This window comes from Cajanus cajan, chromosome 1 (assembly GCF_000230855.2).
Source record: "Cajanus cajan strain Asha chromosome 1, NIPB_CcT2T_4, whole genome shotgun sequence".
NCBI lineage: Eukaryota > Viridiplantae > Streptophyta > Magnoliopsida > Fabales > Fabaceae > Cajanus > Cajanus cajan.
This window is the reverse complement of record NC_138517.1, coordinates 2,228,382-2,245,834: the sequence shown is the minus strand read 5'-3', so window position 1 is coordinate 2,245,834 and position 17,453 is coordinate 2,228,382. Positions and strand designations below refer to the sequence as shown.

Here is a 17,453-nt window from a genome sequence, read left to right as displayed (position 1 = left end):
ATGATGAAATGGATTATCTTAAAATCAATAAAACTTGGTTTTTCACTAACCTCCTCCTGGCTACAAAAGTATAGGTTGTAAATGGGTTTTTCGGAAGAAAAAAAAGTTAAGAATAGATGGCTCCATAGATAAGTTTAAGGTAAAACTTATTGTTATTGGTTATAAACAAGTAAAAGGTGTACATTTATTTGATACATATTCTCCTATTTCTAAAGTTACTTCTATTAGAGTTTTAATTGCACTTGCATGTGTTTTTAATTTGGAAATTCATCTAATGGATGTAAAAACTATTAGCTCAACAAAGAGAAATGGAAGAAGTTGGCAATAATCCCATGTCGTTCACTCAATGATCATAACCCACTCAATTTTATTTTTCTTATTTTTTTATGTATCTGACCTGGAAAATAGGTTGTAAGTTTGTTATTGGGTGAGTGTGGTTATATGTACTGCATCCCATACCAAGTGTCTCTTAACAGAATATTATTCCTTGTTCACATGCTATCTTCTTTTCTTCCTGATATGGTACCAGAGCTTTAAGCTCTGCTACACAATAACAATGGATGCAACCTTGAATTAATCAAGTCCTTATTATATCCACCCGAACGAAAGTCCTACTGTCGTAGTGGTTTCACCGTTGCTGACCGGAGAAAATTATCACACATGGGCAAGATCTATGAAACGTGCCTTGGTCTCGAAAAATAAATTCAAGTTCATTGACGGAACAATTGAAGTTCCAAATATTTGTGATCCAAATTATGAAGCATGGGATCGATGTAATAATCTCATTCATTCTTGGATTTTAGGTTCGTTGTCTCCATCAATTGCTCACATTGTCATTTATATAGAAAATGCTATTGAAGTTTGGAATGATTTAAAGGAAAGGTTCTCTCAAGGAGACCTCATCAGAATCGCAGAACAGCAACAGGAGTTGCATAACTTGAGGCAAGGTACATTGAACGTTTCTGAATATTTCACTGAATTGAAATCATTATGGGAGGAATTAGAGCATTATAGGCCAATACCTCAATGTACTTGTCCTGTAACATGCACATGTCTAACTATGAGAAATTCCAGATTATATAGGCAATAAGATTATATAATTCGTTTTCTGATGGGATTAAATGATTCTTTTGGGGGTGTGAGATCCCAAATTCTTCTTATGGATCATTTACCAACATTGAACCGAGTCTTCTCAATTTTACTACAACAGGAAAGGCAACATCAACATGAAGTTGTAAATGATTCAAAGGTCTTTGCTAATGCAGTTGAAAATAAGAAATCCTTTGGTAGAGGAAGAGGTTCAAATTTCAAGAATGGAGGCAGAGGAAATGGTAAGATGTGCACCTATTGTGGGAAATCTGGCCACACAGTGGAAACCTGCTATAAAAAGCATGGTTATCCACCTTCTTTTGGAAACAATAGCTCTTATGTCAATAATTTTGTTATGGATGATAATGAAGGTTCAACAGATAATCATAGTATGAAAGATCATGATGAGTCTAGATCTATGACATTTTCCAAGGAGTAATATCATGCATTACTAGCTTTATTGCAGCAAAATACTGTGGATTCTTCAAGCAAGTCTCATGCAACCAATCTTGTTAAATCAACAAGCTATTGCAGTCCTTCAGGTATCAATCATTATGTTTTATCTACTACAACTCAAAATTTGCATAAATCATGGATTTTGGATACAGGGGCTACTGATCACATATGCAGTTCCTTACATTGGTTCACCACATATACACGGATTGATCCAATACCAGTCCGATTACCAAATGGGAGTTCAGTGATGGCAAATTTTTCAGGCACAATAAAGTTGACAAAGTCGTTGAAGATTGATCATGTTTTATTTATTCCACAGTTCACATTTAATCTGGTTTCAGTTTCAAAACTGACTGCAAACCTTGGATGTACATTGATATTTGAATCTAAATCGTGTATCATTCAGGAGAGGAAGCTGAAGATGATTAGTTTGGCTGAAGAATTTGAAGGGCTTTACTACTTGAAGGTTGATCAAGGATGCTCAATAACAACTAATAGTATTGTTGCAGTCCATAGCCTTGTGGCTAGTACACTCCCTAATTCCATTTTATGGCACCTAAGATTAGGACATTTATCATATGATAGAATGACAATTTTGCATAAACAATATGATTTATTCCAATGCCTAAACATGTTGCTTGTGACATTTGTCACTCATCACGGCAGAAAAGATTGTCTTTTCCCTACAGCACTTCTAATGCCAAATTAATGTTTGATCTTGTTCATATGGATATATGGGGATCATTTTCTACAAAATCTGTGCATGGATATCGTTATTTTCTCACTATGGTGGATGATTGTAGTAGATATACATGGGTTGTTATGATGAAAACAAAATCTGAGGTGCCATCTCATATTAAGACTTTTATACATATGATTGAGACTCAATTTGAAAGAAAATTGAAAGTCATTCGTAGTGATAATGGACCTGAATTCATGCTTCCTGAATTTTATGGTTCTAAAGGGTTATTGAATCAGACCTCATGTGTTGCTACTCCTCAACAAAATGGGAGAGTAGAAAGGCGTCACCAACACATTTTGAATGTCAACAGGGCACTTATATTTCAGGCTCATTTGCCTAAAACATATTGGTCCTATGCTGTGTTGCATGCAGTCTATCTTATTAATAGAGTCCCAACCATGTTGCTATGTAATAAATCTCCGTATGAAGTGATGCATGGAGAGAAACCAGATCTCAATTCATTAAGAGTCTTTGGGTGCTTGTGTTATGCAGCTACTTTGAGCACTCATCGCACCAAATTCGATCCACAGGCACGCAAGTGTGCTTTCTTGGGAATTAAAAGAGGGGTCAAAGGTTTTGTGCTCCTGGATGTTCATACTCGGGAGATAGTTGTTTCCCGTGATGTATCATTTTATGACTTACATTTTCCCTTTCACACAGACATTTCTGCTCTACATCCTACCAATACCATACCTGACATTTATCTTGATGATTCTCCCCCAAACAAAGATGCTAGCTCCTCTCCAACTCTAGATGTTGTTGCCTCTTCACAACCCACACATACTAATGGTGACACACCCACACATGCTCAGCAAATTCGATATTCCACTAGACCAAGACATAGACCTGCATATCTTGAAAATTATGTTTGTAACTCGCTATCCTCAACACCTTATCCTTTATCAGATTCCCTCACATATTCTCAACTCTCACAAAATCACCAATCTTACATAATGACCTTAATAGTAGATATAGAACCATCATCATATGAGGAAGCAAGTAGAGACTCACGGTGGCAAGATGCAATGCAAAAAGAAGTGGATGCGTTGAATGCTAATGGTACTTGGGAGTTTGTTGATGCGTCATCTGATGTTGTGCCAATTGAAAATAAGTGGGTTTTTAAAATCAAACGTCATGCTAATGGAACAATTGAAAGATTTAAAGCTAGACTTGTGGCCAAGGGGTATAATCAAACAAATGGACTAAACTACTTTGATACTTTCTCACCAGTTGCTAAGTTAACCACTATTCGCATGTTGCTAGCTTTAGCCTCTATTCATCAATGGTACATTCATCAGCTAGATGTAAACAACGCATTTCTACATGGTGATCTTCAAGAATGTGTGTACATGAAAGTTCCCCAAGGTGTTTCAGCTCCACGACCAGGACAAATTTGCAAGTTGCTTAAGTCTCTCTATGGGCTTAAACAAGCTAGCCGGAAGTGGTTTGAGAAGCTGGAATCATTCTTAATATCCTGTGGTTTTACTCAGGCTCATGCAGATCACACCCTCTTCATCAAATCTAGCTATACATCATACACTGTTTTGCTTGTATATGTGGACGACATAATTTTAGTTGGTACTTCTTTATCTGATTTTGATCGAATTAAGTGTCTACTGCATGATGCTTTTCAAATCAAGGATTTGGGACAGCTCAAGTACTTCCTTGGACTGGAAGTAGCTCATTCTCAACGTGGCATTTCTCTTTGCCAACGCAAGTATTGCTTGGAACTTCTTTCAGATTCTGGACTTACGGGATGTAAACCAATTAGCACACCTTTAGATCCAACAAGTCGTTTATATAAGGATGATGGCCCTTTGCTTTCAGATGTTGCTTCTTATCGTAGACTTGTTGGTCGGTTGTTGTATTTAACCACTACTAGACCGGACATTAGTTATGTCACTCAACAACTCAGTCAATTTATGGCAACCCCTACCGAAGCTCATCATAGGAAAGTAATGCACGTACTTCGATATCTTAAACAAAGTCCTGGACGTGGGCTTTTCTTCCCAAGAAACTCAGATATTCAAATCCTTGGATTTAGTGATGTTGACTGGGGGAGTTGTGTAGATACACGACGATCAATTTCTGGGTATTGTTTCTTTCTTGGACACTCACTTGTTGCTTGGAAATCAAAGAAACAACCTACTGTGTCATGTTCTTCTTCGGAAGCTGAATACAGAGCTTTAGCTGTCGCAGTTAGGGAGCTGCAATAGCTTACATTTTTGCTCAATGATCTTCATCAAACTCTCAATCGTACCTCTGATAGCAGCTAATCCTGTATTTCACGAGAGAACAAAACATTTAGACATTGACTGTCATGTGGTTAGAGAGAAGTTGCAAGCTGGTCTGATGCGTCTTCTTCCAATCTCGTCCAAGAATCAAATTGCTGATCTTTTTACTAAGGCATGTGGACCAAGGGTGTTTCTTGATCTTTTTGCCAAGCTTGGGATGATAGACATTTATCACCCTCGAGCTTGTGAGGGGGTATTAGCTCAATAAAGAGAAATGGAGGAAGTTGGCAATAATCCCACGTCGTTCACTCAATGATCATAACCCACTCAATTTTATTTTTCTTTTTTATGTATCTGACCTGGAAAATAGGTTGTAAGTTTGTTATTGGGTGACTGTGGTTATGTGTACTACATCCCATACCAAGTGTCTCTTAACAGAATATTATTCCCTGTTCACATGTTATCTTCTTTTCTTCCTGATAAAAACTGTCTTCTTAAATGGTGACTTGGAAGAAGAAATTTACATGAATCAACTTGAAGGTTTTATAGAACCTAGAATGCAAAATAAAGTTTGCAAGCTTGTTAAATCCTTGTATGGTTTAAAACAGGCTCCTAAACAATGGCATGATAAATTTGATCAAGTTGTTTCTTCATATGGATTTCAGTTTAATAATAGTGATAAATGTGTTTATGTGAAACAATTTGATGATAATTCATGTGTTATTTTATGTCTCTATGTGGATGATATTTTAATCTTTGGTAGTAATCTACATGTTATAAATGATGTGAAGTCTTTCTTGTCTAGTAAATTTGAAATGAAGAATCTTGGCCTTGTTGATGTTATTTTAGGTATTAAGTTAATTAAGAATCATGATGGTATTGTTTTAACATAATCACATTATATTGAAAAATTGTTTAAAAAGCTTAATTATTTTGATGTGAAACCAGTTTCTATCCCATTTGATTAATTATAGTATTAAATTGAAGAAAAATATTGGTGAAAGTGTCTCTCCTCTTAAATACTCTCAAATTATTAGTTCCTTGTTGCATTTGTCTAATTTCTCAAGACCGGACATTGCATATGTTGTTGGTAGGTTAGGAAGATATACTCATAATCCTAATCATTTACATTGGCTTGCTCTATAAAGGTTATTTAGATATCTTAAAGGAACTATTAATTATGGCATTCATTATGCATGTTATCCTGCTGTAATTGAAGGTTTTAGTGATGCAAATTGGATTTCTGAATCTGACGAAACTAAATCTACTAGTGGCTATGTCTTTACTTTAGCTGGAGGTACAATAGCTTGGAAATTTGCAAAACAAACTATTATTTATTATTCTACTATGGAAGCTGAAATAATTGCCTAATACTGCTAGTAGTGAGGCTGAATTTCTTAAAAATTTATTATGACTTGCCATTGTTAAATAAACCTATACTTCCAATCTCAATGCATTGTGATAGTCAAGTTGCTATTGCTAAAGTTACTAGCAAAAACTTTACTGAAAAAAGAAGGCACTTGAGAACAAGACACAAATCTATCAGAAATTTGATAACTTATGGTATTATTTCTATTGATTTTATTAGGTCTGAAAATAATCTTGCGGATCTACTCACAAAAGGGTTGACGCATCAACAAGTACTTGAATCGTCAAGGGGAATGGGACTAAAGTCCATCAATTAGTTGCAACAATGGACACCCATCTCCACATAAATGGTGATCCCATAAATGGTTTAATGAGTAATAACGAAATTGTTTGTTAACTAAGTACACCATTGTAAACTACAAAATTATTGCATGTTTCATTCCTATGGCGAGGTATACTCTAAAGTAAATTGTGACAATAATAAGGTTGAGGTATTCAAATATTTATATTTATTGTGTTAAAATTAAAAATAGCTCTTAATGGACCTAATGGTAATTGTTGTAAGGGTGGGTATCATAGACCACCATTGGAAGGGTTCACCTAGTGAGTGTGGTAGTGGGGCCGCCACTATGAGATACGGGCAATCTCTAAGTGACACTCACGAAATAAGATATATGTGCAAGGACGTAATGCATTCCACTGATTAGAACTCAAATGAACACCTTTATTATACGTGTTATGTTCTAAAATTTGGTCAAAGGGATATGGCTCAAGACAATCCTGTCTCCATACTCGCTCAGATGGAAGTTCATATACACTAAGTATAAGACTCAAACCTGGAAGGTTCCTTGTATTAAAAATATAATATATAATGCTCCATTAAAATGTTTAAGTTTATATATATATATATATATATATATATATATATATCATCTTTTTTCCATATTTAAATTTTAAATTAGTGGGGCATTGTTGAGAAATTATCTTATAATTTAAAATTTAAATTAAATATTTATTTTAATTAATCTTTGTTTTTATTTAATATTTTAAAGTTTCAAGAACCAAAACCATTATGGATTTCTTTACTTGTGACCAAGTCTTATGGACTTTCTTTTACTGTAACCAAATCTCCAATTTTCTAATTGGTTAGCAATATCTAAGTGCACAACGTACACTTTTTTGTTGTTACCAGAAAGCATGCAAAAGAGTGGTGCACATCCTTTATCTTGCATAAAAATTCTCTAATATTGTGCCAATATATATAGACATTGGTACATGAAAAAAAATATAGACAGATACACAACAAGTTCACTTATCGCTCCCTCAAATTTATTTTTACTACTAAAATATATTTTTTGGAGCAGTATTCTTTGGTTTGTGGATCTTTCACTGTATTCGATCAATCTAACAGGTTGACGTATCTTAGGAGAGAAGGGCACTATAAGACTCAAAATTATCAATGTAGTAGAGGTATTTTCTCTCTAAGAATAGCGTTTTACATGCTTCAACCCAGACTACTTTAATCTTATTATCTAATATTTTAATTACTTTTTATGTTCAATTAGTAGTTATTGATTGTTTTGTTTTTAATTTTAAAGTATTTATTATGTTGTTGATATTGATCTTATTGATAAATGTAAGTATTTATTTTTTATCTGTTCTATTAAATTTTATTTCCAACAATATTTACATATGTATCGTAACGTGACCAAGCTGTTGTGTTGACCCAAGTAAATGGAGCATAAGAGCAAATTTAATCACGTGTAATAATACAAAGATACCACCAAGTATATTTATCAACTTGTAAAAGATTGTTCTAACTTTGATCTTGAATTGAGTCTAAGTATGTTAGATACTCGAAAGAAAAAAAAAAATCATTTAAAAGTGATCCTATCCAATTTAAATAGGAATGTTTCTAGTGGATTAAACACGTGGTTTATATGGAAAAAATAAATGTATAGTCAAGATAGAAAAAATAATAACTTTCTAAATATTAAATTAAGATCTTTTAAAAAAAAATTATCTCTCTTTTTTCTATTATATATATCACATCATCTGTCATGTTTTTTTTTTCTCTTTCTTTTCTGTCTCTCTCTATGTGTAGTAAGCTTTTGGATGTCAAAAATAATTTTTGTATTATGTTTTGAATCTCACTATTGAATATAATATTTTTGTTTGAGAAAATGCCTCTATAAATGTTCATAGAATAAAAATTTATCAACATGAATTTTTTCACAAGTAAAAGCCAAATTATACATCTTAGTTTTTAAAGAAGTCAAATAAAAGAGTATTTTTCTTTTATAAAAGTTAAGAGGATAAATTAATTTTCATTAATGAAAAAGTTTAATATATTTTTTCTTCTCTCTTTATTATAAATATCACTTAGGAAAAACCTTCCTTCATTGGCTTTGTATGGATATATTACTTAGGAAAAAGTAGCTGCGGATTCAACCCATCCAACAAAGTTTTTATATGTTGAGACTTTTTCCCGGATTAGCGAAAAGAAAAAACTTTTTTCCTGGATTGATATTTTTTTTTTGTCACATGAGAAAAAAAGTATGAAAAGGTAAAAAATAGAAGAAAAAAAAACCAACGGCTAAGTGCCAACTAAACTAATTATATGTGGCATCAACGTGTCTTCACATTGTTAAGATATTGTCCGTTTTAGATTCAGTCTTCACGATTATATTTTTAAACATTATTTAAAAAAAAATTCTACCAATGGCTCGTATCTATCCTCTTCTTTAAATAATATGAGACTTTGTTTACATCCTAACATCTGTAGAATGATTCTACACGTTCATTATTTGTTATCAGAGCCGGATCTTTGTTTCTGAAACGTTTTTCTTCAAACTCGCATGAAATCGAATGTTAGAATATCACGTATGATGTTGGCTTTGGATTTGGTTCTTTGCCACATAAGTCATAACAGTTTACATGACTGATTCGAATCACACCAAATTTATAAAAATATATAGGAATCAATTTAATTTTAAAATCCACGTTAATTTAGTTGTGTGTATCCAGAGAATCTAGTTAAAGTTTATTATAAAATGATTTCAAATACACTTAAATATGTTTTTAATCAATATAAAATAAGTCATTGCCAAAAAAAAAATTGAAATAAGTAAGTTTTAATTTTAGTATCCTTGTAAGAAAAAAAGTTATTTTTATTCCTCAAGTGATATTCATTATTTTTATATGTCACCACGTGTTACCACTGGGTTTTCTAAAAAACTTAAAATAAATTTTATTTATTTATTTTAAAATAAACATTAATGACCCAAATAAGTTATTTTAGGTTTTGGAGGGATGAAGTTCAAAAAAAAAAATTTACAAGAACCAAAACTAAAATTCAATAAATAATAAAAACAGTAATTTCAGGTTTTAAAGAAATGATTTTCTCAATGAAAGAAATGACTGAGTCACTAAAAGATTTTGTGCAAGTAATTAAAGAGAAGATGGAGATTAAAAAAAAAAAAAGAGTTAAAAAGTGGTAATTGAAGTGTTGAATGAATTGAAGAATATCCTATGTCTTGATAGCATACTTCGACTAAAAGAAATTGAGTAGTTGATAGAAAATTCCAACAAGTTTATAATTCTGAAAGCTCTTCTATTGAATGAGGAGGAGAATCACATCTTGACTTTTATGTCTTGATGTCAAATTGAAGGTAAATTTTAATTTTGAGTGAAGCATTAGATTGTAATGGCATTAGAATTACTTTTTTTTAATTTGTAATTCTAATTTTTGAAATTGACTTTTATATTGGTGCTGCAGCACCTGAATAACCAAGATCTTGGGGTGCTTGGTAGTCATAAACTGCATTGTTGGAAGCTGACTGTTCAGGGTAACTTGGTTTGTCAAGTTGGAAGTGCTAATTTTGATCTCTCTTATCACATTCCCGACCTAGACCAGAGTAATATAATTCAATTTTTAGAATTTGTAATTGAGAAACTTGTGGAGATATTCAAAACTAGAATAAGTACTCATCTTAGAAGTAGATATTTCCTCTACCTTTTGTCTTCATCAGTAGTGTTTTGCGCTTAAATGGAGAAAATATAGTTGCAGATACTATGTCTTATTTGAGATACAAGTACAAAATTACAATAAGAAAACGCTATTCTACAGTTTGGTGTGCCAGAAATTAGCAATTTTGTCAAATTCATTTTTAAAACAATGACTCTTGTATTTGTAGCAATGTAATCGCAGTGTTTTTGTGAACTGAGGTTGTACCGTTATAAACTGCACATGTTTTGGGAATTGTGATATGAATAACTAAGTATTATATCATTAATATTTGTGCCTAAGCAAAAGATTTCTCGTATGACGTATGTAAAATTGCAAATATTATGTCCAAATCTTGTTTTATGGTGGTGTACCCAAAATGAGTATATGAACTTGATATTGCAGTTTGCAGAATTCTTTGTGAGGATAGTAAAAGTGCAATTAGGTAAGTCACTACTGGGAAGATATTTTTAAGCCAATAAAACATATCTTTAATGGCTAATGTTCATTGAATGAAAACAATCATATCATTTGAATACATTAAGAAATGGGAACAGCTGATTCTTTTTTTATATTTGTTTAACAAAAATAAAGCTTTTCATATTTACACCGGCACATACAAGATTTCTTCATCCTATTTAACAATTAGTACTAATTTTCTGATTCCAATGATCATAATCATATCATCGGTGAATTACCAACATATCGGATAAGTTCTGAGCCAAGTTCAGAGATCCAATTCACTGCAGTGCCAAAGAAAAGCTCCCAAAACCAAAGATCCAAGGCTAAGACTGATGAAAAGATGAGCAATGCCAATGTCTGATAGCGGTTCAATGGCCAGCCAGAAGCCTTAGCAATTGTCTTAAGAAATGGAAATGAATTAGTATTTAGGTCCCTTTTCCTTATGGACCAAGCTGTTATCCACTGTACATTGGATGGCACTAAATCAAACTCCTCTCTCAATCTCCTCCCAAGATCTGGCATGTGGCCACCCCCATAAAGTATTGCAATTCTATTGTGTCCCTTGTCCATTGCTGCTCTCAAGGCCTCTATTGCTACTCTATTTCTCTCACCAATTATAACTGATTTCTCCTCTACATCTGCTGTAACCAGAGTGAACCTAAACAAGAAAATGTCATCATCAGTACCAAAGTTTTTAATAGTGACCCAACAAAAGAAAAGTAATATTATCATGAGTATGTTTGGATAAATTTTTTTAAAAGTACTTATAAGAGGATAATTTTTTCTAAAAATACTTATAAGAAAAGAAATTAAGAAGAGAAAATAAAATAAATCTCTTCATAAGCTAAAATTAATTTATGCACAAGTTAAAAATAAGTTTTTGAAAAAATTAATAAGCTAAAATTAATTTATGCACAAGTTAAAAATAAGTTTTTGAAAAAATTAATATGGGAGAGCTTCTACAAACTAGCTTATGTATAAGCTAATTTTATCTTGTGGAAAAGCTAATTTCATTTTTCCTTCTTATTTCTTCTCCTATAAGTATTTTTGAAAAAGTTTATTTAAATATGTTTATATAGTTTCTACAAGTGCAGAATAAGGGAAAATAATCAACAAAGCTTCATGCCTTGGAATATACTTTCAATTTTCAAATGAAAATGTAGAGTATGTTCTCATGACTCAATCTAAAGAAACAAGAGTCTGAATAAATGTATAGAGGTCCAAAATGAAAAGAGAGAGAGGTGGATAAAAAGAAATAAATATCAGAAACTTACTCAGATGTTAGTCTCTTTGCAAGGAAGACCTTCATGGCAGCACCAAAATCAAGCCTTGACAATGCCTCTATTTCTGGATATTCTGATGCTTGACTTCCCACATCTGTACAAACACCTCCAATGATAAGAAGGCCAACAAGTGGCATAGGAAGAACACGTGAAGCCCATAAAAGCTTGGATCGCCATGGATCAAGATCTTCCGGAATTGTAGCTGGCTGCAATACTGCCTTTGTAGACCTAAGAGTCATATCTTTTGCAAAAGAAAAGAAACTTTCACCTTTTTCAAGCTGAAATTAAAGGAAGAAATTAGACCTGAACAAGGAAAATATATAAAGTTCAAGTGCTCAAATTTCAATGGAAGTCATTCAAATTATTTGATGGTTTCAGATGACGGTTATCAGCTATATATGAGAATTCAAATAACACTAAATGCAATATATGGAATCATATATTGGCTTGAAAGAACAACAACACCACAATTATTTTATTTAGAACAGCCTTCATAATCTGAGCACCATATTGGATTAAGCAATAAAATTAGCAGATTAAGACCTGAAGTAATTTGAAGGTCTCATAATCGAGATCTGCATGGTACCAATTCGAAGACTGGTAATCGAGACAATCTAACTGGAAATCAAGCATAAGAATTCGAGCCATCTGTCTTTGGATGCATCCCAAAAGGTTAAAACCCTTGGTGCGTGAACCTTTTAACCTTTTTGTAGCTGTACCGTTTCTTCTATTCTCTAAACTTTCCCTGCTAGCCACCATCTCATAAAGGACACAATCATAGCTTTCAAGTTCCTTCTGGAGGGCCAGAAAATACCTGCTTATATAAATTAGGATCATCCAAATCAATAGTTAATATTGGTTGGAAATAAAACGTAAAACCAATAAAATAAATTAAGTCAGTGCAGCAAAATAACACTCTATCAAAAGAAAATTCAAGTGTTTAAAACTAGAAAAGTGATTACATTAATGACTTCACAAAAGCTAGTGTGCTGTAATTTGGGATGCAATTTAGCAAAATCCACCAAAGGCGCAAACATCTTACACTAATGACATCTTGTTCATTATGAACTCGCATGTTCACCAATGTTACCGATAGAAGTTCACAGTCGCAATACCGAACCAGAATTTTGAATTTAATCATTAAGTAATGTCATTGACCACGAGTGTTGTAAACAAGTGATTTGTTAGACTTAGACCTACATGCATACTCTGCGACACACTCTTTCCAGCATATTCTTTATCATTAGTTGAAATTTATAAGAAATTACCAAAATTTGTGGGTTATGGTTTAGCCCCTGTGGTTGGCTAGATTGAATGAAATCATTAAGGAATATGTAATCACCACTACCATGATTAAGAATCATTTTCATCAACTGCTTATCACATCTACCTTTCTTGCAGGTAGTCTAACAGTTCGACTCAAAAATAGATGGTTACTGCCAACATATACTGCAAACAACCTAGGAAGTTAATTTCTAAATTGATTATATTCTTGAAAGTGAAAGAATCCTAGAAGAGTATATGAAGAGGTTTAATAAGACTTTATATATCGATTGTATTTTAATCAATCTAGGAAATTACTTTTTAAACTGATTATAATATCTAAATTAGATGGAAAACAATATTGCATCGATTTTAAAAATTTTAAAAATTAAGGGATCAAATTATATAAAAATAGGGATTAAAAGAATAATTGAACCTAAATTTTAACTAACAATAGAGAGTGTGTGGGAGTGAGTTAAAGTGTGTGTAGGCACTCCTCAAAACCATCCTCATAAACACCTTAACACAGTCAAGACCATGAGACGGCAAAGTCAGAGGATTCTCCTGTCAATACCAAGATAAAAAAAAAATATAAATAAATAAAAAACCTCATAAACCAGTGACAAAATATTACACTTGTTCATCTTATAACTTCAGTCTCCACCCAAACTCCTCATCACCAACAGAACCTAATGAATTTCCCCACTTCCTTTCTTACTTCCAATTTTTCACCCCCACTAATTAAGTCACTTCTAACAACTACCAAATCCAAAACACAAATATAGCAAGAAGTTAAGAAGGAAAGACACATACTCTTCATCAGCGATGTGAATTGTCGAAACCAAGTCAACCTACAACACCATCAGAAACAAACAGCACAACATCAAAATATCAAAACCAAAGAGACCCAATTGAGAAAAAAGAACAAAGGAAGAAACTTTAGGGCGACCTGAAGGAAAGGGCGCAAAAGGGACCAAGGGAACCTCTTCTTGTAGCCGACAACCGCCGTCTGCAACTCGGCACTGCCACCACCGTCGACGCGGCGCTTGAAACGCATGAAATCGGCGATGGAATTGCTGTTGAGGAACTGCTCCGGCGACCCATTTTCCTGCGACGCGGAAGAAGAAGAAGAGGCTCTGAGGGTAGCATTGGGAAGTGGTGGTTTTCTTGTGAAAAGAAGGTTTCGGTTTGAGGAAGGGAAGAAGGGTCTGGTTGAAGAGGAAGGAGAATCGGAGAGGAATGAAGATGAGGAAGAGACTATTGAAATTGAAGTTAACACCATCTTTGTTCTTCTTCAATGCTCTCTGCAAGCGCTAACACACATATAGAGAGAGAGAGAGTGTTTGGATAACCAGAAAAAATAGGATTTTGTTTTCGAATCACCGAATTCCGACCCTGCTATGTTCGGTTATTGCAGTTACCACTTACTTCTACTCTGCTTTCATTAAATTTTGTTAATTCCATCTTACTTTACCTTCACTTCACTATGGAATACACCATCTTAAAAATCAATGTCTTTCGGCCAATATTACTCTTTTTATTTTTTTATCAATAATCAATAATATAAATTAATATATATATATATATATATGTCAATTTTATTAAATTTTTATTTCAAGATTTGTGTCGATTAAAATGATATACAAGAGGAATATATTGAGTATTTCATTTGTCTTATAATATAATAATAAGTGTTCATTTTAAATTTTTTTACACAAGTTTAATAAATAAATAGTAATTTTTATAAAATTAATTATATTCTTCTTTATTAATAAAGATATAATCCAACAACTTTCAAGGTAATACTATTATTAGATATACATAAAAAAAATAAGTAATTAATATTATATTTGCAAATTAAAATAACATTTATTTTGATATTTATTTTTTAAAATAATATTTCTCATAAGAAGAAAAAAGTATTTAAAAAATGAGTAAGTGTGATAAATTTGATAATTTTAACAAAGAAATGTTAACATTTTCTTTTTAATACCATATATAATACCAAAAAGGTGTCTATACCAAAATCCATTGTTTGTTTTAAAAAAAATCCACTTTTCAAAATAAGTTTGATTAATCAACCTACTTTTATAAAATAAATTGATTTAATCGGATTTCTTAATCTAGATTAGATCGTTTTGAATTATTTACACACCAATATTTGAAAGATGAGTAGTGGGAGAAGAGAGAAAATGATAGAAGGGTATAGTAAAAATAAATTAAAAAAAAAACTTTAAAGATCGAGAGATTTCGTAAAAAAAGTTTAGAAAAATTGTGAGACCCACTAAAAATATTTTTATTATTATTTACTTCCCTCTTATTTCTTTCAATCCAAATATCTTAAAAATATACTTATTTTTTTGTCCATCTTTTATTTAATTTTATTTCTTGCTATCCTACATTTTTCTTTCATACTTCTCTCTTTATCCAAACAAAGCATAAGAGAGTCTATGAAAAATGAAAGATAAGTGATTGATATAATTAATGATTTATGTGACAATAAAAGAGTAATAGATACAAATTAAAGGTGTTGGTGGGGTGTTGTATTTATTTGAGTGTAAAAAAAAAAATACCATTATTGGAATGTTTGTTTTTCTCACTTGGAAATGTAGGGTGTTGAACTTCTCTTACATAATTTGCTCCTGTTGGTGAAAGATTTTGCTAAATAATGTATGTGTTTTTCTTGATATATATTTGCTAATTTTTATTTGTTATTTCTTGAAATTGCTGTTTTTGTTTTCCTTAACCTTTGTCTTCCTATTTTTGTTTGTTTTATTGTTTTCATTTGATGGTTTTTCTTCCGGGAAAGAAACTCTTTCTATTTTAAGCAAATTTTTCCACGTGTTTGTTATTACTGGCTTGTACGTAATGTCCTAGATTTACAATTTTTCCTTTAATTGTTAACGGGGACAAGTTTATTTTCCTTGTTTAGATGGTGTGATTTGCATACTTTTTGACTAAAGTGGGGTTCTTTTAAAACTTTATTACGTAAATGGGGCTGTTTTTGAAGTATTTACGTCTTTGGGATTGTTTATAACAGTGTCGTTATAGCCCATAGCGATACCGGTGACACGTGGCATTTTTTCACTTCAGGGAAGCCATGAAAGCCATATAGATAAAGTCGCTACAGCTCATAGCACCACTAAACGGCTTAAATAAAGTCGCTATAGCCCATAGCGCCACCAAACGACTTAAAAAAAATAAATTCAAATATAAAAAACAAATTAAGTTAATAATTTAAATTAAAAAAAATTAGTGGCGCTATGGCCTATAGCGACACAGTGTCGCTATAGGCCATAACGCCACTTTTATAAATATTTAAATAGATAAAAAAGAAAAAAAATATGTATAAAATAAAGAAATTATAGAAATAATAAATTTTATAAATATATATTTATATGAAATTGATAATATAAATTAAAATTTGAAAAAAAGAAATTAAGTTAATAATTTACTGGAATTAAATAAATTTTTGTAAAATAATTTACTAGAATGTTGAGTATATAATAATTTTTAACAGATATATTTTATTTAAAAATTGTGTATAGTGTATAATAAAAAATGAAAAAAAATAAATTTTTTCTAGGGACAGTATTTATATAAATGGAAATAATAAAAAATACAAAAAAAATGAATTACAAAATAATTTTTAGAAAAAAAACTAGTACAATAAATCTGGAGAAAAAAAAAACCCAATAACCCAAAAAAATGAAAATTAAAAAAAAAAAAAAAGGCTAGTGTTGCTATGGGCTATAGCGACACAATGTCGCTATGGCCCACAGCGACACTAACCTTTTTTTTTTATTTAAAAAAATTCGTTTTTTTTGTTACTTAAAGTTGTTATGGGCTATAGCGACAAAAAGTCGCTATGGCCCATAGCGACCAGCCTTTTTTTTTTTTAGTTTTTCATTTTTTTTACCTCAGTTTTTTTTTAAATTTTTATTTTTTTTGGTTATTGGGTCATTTTTTTCTCTAGATTTATTCTACCAGTATTTTTTTAAATTTATTTTGTAATTCATTTTTTTTGTGTTTTTCTACATTTTTTCCCTTCACTTATTTTTTGTCCAGTTTTTTTTAAATTTACATATAAAAAAATTATTAATACACTTAAATAATAAATTTTCTTTAAACTACACAATTAATTATTTTTAATTAAATTTATTAACAAATTACTGAAAATATATTTTTAATTATATTAAACAAAATATTTAAAATATAAATTTAATTAAATTTGTTTATTTCTGTACTTATTTAATTAAAAATATAAAAATTAAATTTTTAAAATGAAATGTTAATATTTAAAAACTAAATAATTTTCCCCAGTTTTTTAAAAATTAACATATTTATAAAATAATTTTCGTTTTTATTTTTTTACTTATTTTTTCCACAATTTTTTTAAAATTTAACGTATTATAATATACTTTTATTTTAATTATTTAGTTTCTGTACTTTTAATTATAAATATAAAAATGCAAAATTAAAAATAAAATGTCATTATTGCAAAAAAAAAAATACAAAATGTGTGGCGCTATGGCCCATAGCGACACCAT

At 31.2% G+C, this 17,453-nt stretch overlaps 2 protein-coding genes across 2 annotated transcripts; one reads left to right on the top strand and one right to left on the bottom strand.

The window, feature by feature from the left end:
* The first annotated feature begins 673 nt into the window (after window positions 1-673).
* Window positions 674-2,148, top strand: LOC145954975 (uncharacterized). Its single transcript, XM_083069813.1, has 6 exons — window positions 674-1,028; window positions 1,266-1,460; window positions 1,545-1,631; window positions 1,698-1,846; window positions 1,952-2,011; window positions 2,131-2,148. Exons 1-6 carry the CDS (start codon window positions 674-676, stop codon window positions 2,146-2,148), a joined length of 864 nt encoding a protein of 287 aa, XP_082925939.1.
* Window positions 2,149-10,362: 8,214 nt separating this feature from the next.
* On the bottom strand, window positions 10,363-14,335 carry LOC109799784 (thermosome subunit gamma). Its single transcript, XM_020360406.3, has 5 exons — window positions 13,853-14,335; window positions 13,717-13,754; window positions 12,184-12,454; window positions 11,632-11,918; window positions 10,363-11,015 (listed from the first exon to the last, which is right to left on the bottom strand). Exons 1-5 carry the CDS (start codon window positions 14,183-14,185, stop codon window positions 10,574-10,576), a joined length of 1,371 nt encoding a protein of 456 aa, XP_020215995.1. The 5' UTR covers window positions 14,186-14,335; the 3' UTR covers window positions 10,363-10,573.
* Window positions 14,336-17,453: the final 3,118 nt, after the last annotated feature.

Coding starts and splice junctions, on each gene's coding strand:
- LOC145954975 (XM_083069813.1), top strand. CDS start 674: ATGAAACGTGCCTTGGTCTCGAAAAATAAATTCAAGTTCATTGACGGA. Junction 1,461..1,544: donor TGTTATGGATGATAATGAAG/GTTCAACAGATA, acceptor ATGCATTACTAG/CTTTATTGCAGCAAAATACT. Junction 1,847..1,951: donor AGTCGTTGAAGATTGATCAT/GTTTTATTTATT, acceptor TGTATCATTCAG/GAGAGGAAGCTGAAGATGAT.
- LOC109799784 (XM_020360406.3), bottom strand. CDS start 14,185: ATGGTGTTAACTTCAATTTCAATAGTCTCTTCCTCATCTTCATTCCTC. Junction 12,455..13,716: donor ATTCACATCGCTGATGAAGA/GTATGTGTCTTT, acceptor TTATATAAGCAG/GTATTTTCTGGCCCTCCAGA. Junction 11,016..11,631: donor GCAAAGAGACTAACATCTGA/GTAAGTTTCTGA, acceptor TTTCTTGTTTAG/GTTCACTCTGGTTACAGCAG.